Raw genomic sequence first — 5,905 nt, 5'->3', positions numbered from 1 at the left:
TTCATAGTGGTAAGTAAGCATAACACATTTTCCTAATTGCCTCACCTCCCATTTCATCTTCTCTCGGGTTCCATCAAATCGCTTTTTCTTATACAGTAACACTTAAACATAGGATGCACCCCACCCCTCGACTGAGTATAACTAGATTCAGTCCCTCTTCAAATATTTTTTAGATACTAACAAAAAATAATAAAACACGATAAATGAAAATTAAAAGGAATGCATGGGGGTAATTTTCATGTTCAGATTAAAAAAATGGAGAAGGTATCAAAACTAGAAAAACTTAATCAGATACTGAGATTCAAATAACACATTTCTTAATAGTGCCTTGTGCTTTTATGTCAAAGTAAAGTAGAAGTAGTACCTGGGGCTAGTGGTTCACATCTTGTCTGAGAGCTCACTACACTTACATACAGAGGGTTCCGTGATCAGGAAGATTATTAGGAAAAACAACGTAGGCTTTCATTTCTAGCTTTGTATTTTCAGTTTTAGCACTTATTCTTGAGAGGAAAACGTGCAGGAACAGCACGCAGCAGGGTATCTTGATTTGACAGTGCTTTCTTCTTGGTTGAACTCTGCTTCTCAATAAGATAGTTGGGGGTTTTTAATGTATAGCATTGAAAAATATTAATAAACATTCAGAAAAAGAGAAATCATATAATCTTAAAATATGAGATGGCTAAGTAGCAAATGCTGACTTGTCATTACATTGTGAATTGTTTAGTTTGTGTTTAAATGGTTTATCTTTTTTTTTAAAATAAGACTACCAAGTGTATTGCACAGCACTTCGTAGTCTTTTATCTAAAAAAAAAAAAAAAAACTACATGTAAAGTAAGGATAGGTTGAACAACTTTTTATTAAAAATACCTGAGCAGCAATGTTAGGTGTGAGTGGGAATAAAAAGCTTTTTATTTCCCCAAATCCACTGTTGGTATGGTATTTCACCCATACTTGAAATATGTTGCAATCAAATACATTTTATTTTCAGAATGGACTGAAGCAGTATTGTTTTCTGGTGTTCTTATTGGAGTGCTCCTTAGTTGCTGCTTTCATCTTCCTCGTAATTCCTGAGACAAAAAACAAATCTTTCCTAGAAATCAAAAAGGAATTTCACAAGCTTAATTTTGGAAGAAATACCAAAAAAAAGGAAACAGAGCTTTATGAAAGAGGACAACTCCATGATGAATTTTAAAAAAATTCTGTGTAATTTCACAGCTGTAACAGAACTTAAATGAGAATTATGAAGTGTCTTCTAAATTAGCAGTGTAATACCATGAACAAGTAGCTTATTAAATCTTCCTGTATATTTAGAGGAAGTTTAATTAAAGGCAAGTTAATCTTTCTGAAATGCTATTAAAACCGTATTATATTATACATAGAAGACTCAATGTTTAGATACAACTTGATGTTGTAGGGATGCAGAAATGCCAGGAGAGGGTGTTCAATGAATTCCTCCCCCCGGCAGATTTCTTCTAATAATTCAGTAGCTCTTCTTTCATTTCTAAGCCCCTTCAGGTTCGGGTAATCAAGCATATGTTATTGCTTTACTGAATAAAATATTCCGAGGCGTTAAAACCCGAACAAGAACTGACCTACTGAGAAATCAATATTTGAAATATTCTAGTTTATATATAAATTGGGGTATTTAGTTGCCATTTTTCACTTAAATAACTTCTTTGAAAGATTTAAGGACATTCCTCATCTAGTCCTACTACTGTAACTGTACAAAGACAGTACAGCACCTATCTGAATTACTGTTATTTGTAATAAAGTTTATTAGAAAGACTTGTTTCCTAAAAGGGTACTAATAAAAACAGTTTCTGGATTTTGAGTTTGGGTTTATTTGTTTGCCCTAACGTAGCATCTTAACATTTTAAACTGTGCAACAGGGTATAGAACCTCTTCTAGTTTTGAAGGTCAGTTCCCGGCAGACTGAGATCAACATCACAAAAAGCACTAAGTAGCAGAGAGGACAGATGATAGGAATTAAATACATTTCACCTTTAAAGATTTTTCAAGGTGGTCTGCTAGAACACACACAAGGAGACTACAGAGAGCTTGAAGGACCTTTTGAGTGAGCTTTCTGCGTAATCGCCAACATTTTATCCAGGACCCTTTCTCAACTTCAAATAAATTCTTCGTATTTTAGTAGTCAAAAAGTAAGAAATCTTAATAGCATACGGTGTTTGTGTGCCTCTCTGATACTCCTCTCCATACCTGTAACTGCTAGGACAGTAGTCCTACTTTACTTATTACAACTTTTTCTGGTTGTAAGCACTTCCCGATTCCATCTGTTACTTAATAAGTGCTACAGTAAGCACTGGATCTCTTTTACGTTTATCTTCCTTCTCTCAGAATTAAAGCTTTTAATGAAAACGTAGGAAGCAAACACCATTCTTCTGATTTTGGTAACTAAATCAGCTGTTTAATTGAAAATAACATTAACTCTTAATGGTGAAGGAGGCAGTATCAGGAAGGGATCTTCTTGTTCTTTAGTTTATCCTCTAAGTTTGCAAAGTATTTCATTTTGGCTAGAAGTTTCTTAGCTTCTTGAAGATCATCTGAAATGAAATAAAACATTACTAGTTTAGAGAGGGAGGGCTGAATTTTCATTTTCAAAATGAATCTCAAGATTTCAATGACAGCACCTGTTTCAGTACCCAAGTTGTAAGGACCCATACACTATTAAAACCACGTTGCCTATTATTTTCATCGTGGATGGTTTTGGAACACTTCAATTGAGATGTTCCACAAAACATGTGAAAATGTACAATCTAGAAAAGAAATGTGGCATGAATACCCTTTAATGACTTTTCTGTGAAGTGGCTATAGTATTGATGTAGCCACTTGGGGAATTTCAAGTATATAGACAAAACAAACTACTTTTTTTTTTTAATGTATGTAATTAGACCAACGGCCATCACTGAAAAATGCAAAAGGTTTGTAGGACTCCAGTACGGATAGTGTCAATTCCACAACTGATATTGAAACAGTTTCTCCGTAATTAAACAATTGGAGGGGAAAGGTGGTTTATCACCTACTGACAAGGACAGATGCAACACAATCCTTAACTCTCCTAGTACGAAGAGCAACAGATTATGAGGATATAATTCTTCACCTGCAGGCCTAGCCAGCACTACTTTGCGTTTGATATTTTACAATTACAACACACTACGACATAAAGCTAACAATAAAAGCATTCCAAGACCCAGGAGAGAAATGTAAAGGTTTCTTCCCAGAGTAAGAAGCTAGTCTGGAATGGTTCAAGCTCCTGCCTGTCAACTGGTTGTGGAATAAAGTTATGTTGATTATTGCACAGGAAGTCCCTCAAACCTGAGGCTAAATGGGGCATCAGGTCTTGTCTTGCCATACAGCTTCAGTGGTAAGCAGCAGAATTGTTCCTGTCTTGACGTTCACTGCAAAGAACGGCACCCGCTACTCTGTTGACAGCGTCAGGTCTGCAGAGCAAGATCTCCCAAATTCAAGTTTGAAACCTCAGAACAGGTGGTAAGTTTGATTAAGAAAGAGTCTGTCCTTCCCAGTATTCTGGGAAACAAACATATAAAAAATTCTTAGCATCTGCATTCCCACTTGAAGTGATCATTTTGATGTAAATTGAATTAACTGGAACTTTTGTATTGGATTTTTTTTTTTAATTTAATGTGAGGTCCTGAATCAGCAGAAAGCTCAGCTTAGAAGTATTTATTCTAAATACCAAAGAAAGAACAGTTATTTTTGCAGTATTTCTGTTCTGTAGTTCAGGAAATATTTGGCAATAACAGGGGGGTTTTAAGCATTTATAACTGCTATCTATGGTAGCTAAATACTTCACAGAAATAGCTACCTCTTTCAAAAGCTGCAGTCACCTCTTTGGTCAGTTCTTCTTGTTTAACTGTAAAACAAATTATTTCATTCACATTTTGTTACGTACTTGGTACATTTAATATCACTGCATTCTGATTGTGGTGGGAAACTTAATTACTAGTCTCATAGTCTTTTGGGAGCTAAGAGAGCTTTCCCTAATATTGCTGTCAATTTTTTTTTAATATTATAATTTCAAACATATATTTCTTGATTTAGGTTTACAGACAGCAATTCCAATGCAAATCAACGGTCACTAACTTCCCAGAAATCTAACTTACTTTTGGTGTATCAGTTTACCCTGCTACAGTTAATTTTCTTCTGTTCTACTTAGTTTTTATTCTAGTTACTCTAACTGCTTTTGGCACGCTACTCTTAATTGCAAAGAATTAAATATACCAATAAACTCAATGTTTTGGGTATCACCAACAACATAAACAAGAAAGTTGCTTGTGTAAGGATAATAACCACTTAATATAATGGTTGCTAAGTTGAAGAAGGTGAAACAAATACAATGTCTGTATAAATGAAGAAGTTATTTAACGTGGTCAGTCAAGCATTTCATTAAACTTTATTTTGAGTAGTTCTTTCTTTTAGAACAGTCTACTTGCCCTGATCTGCTGAAGGTTGAATAAGAAGTTCCTTTTTATAGTCAATATATATATACACACACACCTATTTTGCCATTAGAACAGGTACTGTTATACAAATTTTTCTCAAGCCAATTTGATGTTCAGGTGGTATAAATTGGTAAAGACAACATTTGGGGGGGGGGGAAGCTCTTGCAGTGAGTCAGTTCAAGACTAATGCAAATTAGAAATACTAAAAGAAAGACTGAAAAAGCCTTCAGAGAGACTCTCCTGTTATACAAGATACAGTAAATTAGTTCTGTACAAACCCCTCAAATCATAACCTACCTTTAATTAAAGTTTCAATTTCTTCAAGGATATCCTCATTTTTAGGCTCTGCTAATTTCTCATTAATTTCCATGATTTCCCTGAGAAACACTGAGTCTCCATCACAGTCTGTCTCTTGTGCCGGCTTTACTCCATTCAGCTCCAGCTGGTGAAGAAAATGGCAATTTGGAAATACACATTCTTGCATCTATTTCAATGTGAATTATTTTCTTGAATGTTAAATCTTTTAGTAGGGCTCCCTCCGATCCGTATCTGATAAACTTCCGGTTTATTCCATGAACTGTGCATTAACAGAGTCAGTCTTAAAACTAACTCCGTAGGTAGACCATAAAAATCAGCAGTTGACCAAAGCAAAAAAAGGTGACAAGGGCTGCCAAGGGCCAGACTGAAATTTCAAAGGAACAGCCGTGGCCAAACACAACGTGTGATGCAGGAAACAAATCAGCATAGCACGGGCAGCAAACGAGATGGCACTAATCAGTAAAAGGTTAAAGAAAACGGTGGAAAAGCTGATTAATTTTCAGAAGCTTGTTTTTGGTCTGCCTTCAACCCCTCGTAATCCTCTTCTTCAGAGGAACACAAATCAGCATGTTGATGATGGAGTCAAAGGTCTGATTCATTACGTTACCACCTGTGATTAGTTATAGGAGTATTGATAAGATACGTAACGGACACCTTACTAGATAGAGGCCACGGCTCAAAGGGTTCAGGAGCGTTTGGTAGGCCTTGTTAATCAAGGAAGAGTGTTGCTCAGAGTAGTACTGTTCTTTCTGCGAATGGACGAGAAATAACAGTAGCAGGGTAATAGCAAGTGGCAAAACACATTACACTTTGTTACCTGCGGAGAAATAGTGTTCCCACGACACCGGGTGTGCGTAAAACGGAAAGTTGAGTTTTAACAGCGATACGAGGGGCAGGGAGGCGGCTGTCTGGACTTGTAAACTGTGTCATCTCGCGCAACTAAGATCTCAAGAACCACAGCAGCCCCTCAGCCCCTCATCGCCATCCTCCGCCGCAAATCCGGGAGTAGAAGCCTCCTCCAAGCATCACGGAACAAAACACGGGGAGTCCCTGTAATCCCCGAACGGGAGGGCGGCGGGCTCCCGGCGCTCTCCTTCGCAGGGCCG

General features: G+C 36.8%; 2 protein-coding genes across 2 annotated transcripts in view; one reads left to right on the top strand and one right to left on the bottom strand.

Annotated features, from left to right (window-relative positions):
• Positions 1 to 1,829, top strand: part of LOC103922583 (solute carrier family 2, facilitated glucose transporter member 11-like) — a 13,753-nt gene extending 11,924 nt beyond the window's left edge. Inside the window, exons 11-12 of the mRNA XM_009330740.1 lie at positions 1 to 9; positions 989 to 1,829. The exon at positions 1 to 9 is cut by the window's left edge and continues 113 nt beyond it. Coding sequence (XP_009329015.1) covers positions 1 to 9; positions 989 to 1,192 — 213 coding nt within the window. The 3' untranslated portion in view covers positions 1,193 to 1,829. The remainder of the gene's footprint in view (positions 10 to 988) is intronic.
• Positions 1,830 to 2,403: 574 nt separating this feature from the next.
• Positions 2,404 to 5,596, bottom strand: HSCB (HscB mitochondrial iron-sulfur cluster co-chaperone; the record flags this gene model as incomplete). The annotated part of the gene is made up of 4 exons (XM_009330831.1): positions 2,404 to 2,561; positions 3,845 to 3,892; positions 4,779 to 4,923; positions 5,459 to 5,596. Coding segments are annotated over 4 exons (423 nt in total), but the record flags the coding sequence as incomplete, so codon positions are not given.
• Positions 5,597 to 5,905: the final 309 nt, after the last annotated feature.

Source organism: Pygoscelis adeliae, unplaced genomic scaffold (genome assembly GCF_000699105.1).
Source record: "Pygoscelis adeliae isolate BGI_AS28 unplaced genomic scaffold, ASM69910v1 Scaffold358, whole genome shotgun sequence".
Taxonomy (NCBI): Eukaryota; Metazoa; Chordata; class Aves; order Sphenisciformes; family Spheniscidae; genus Pygoscelis; species Pygoscelis adeliae.
Note: the sequence above shows the minus strand (reverse complement) of the source record. Positions and strands in the feature narration are given on the sequence as shown.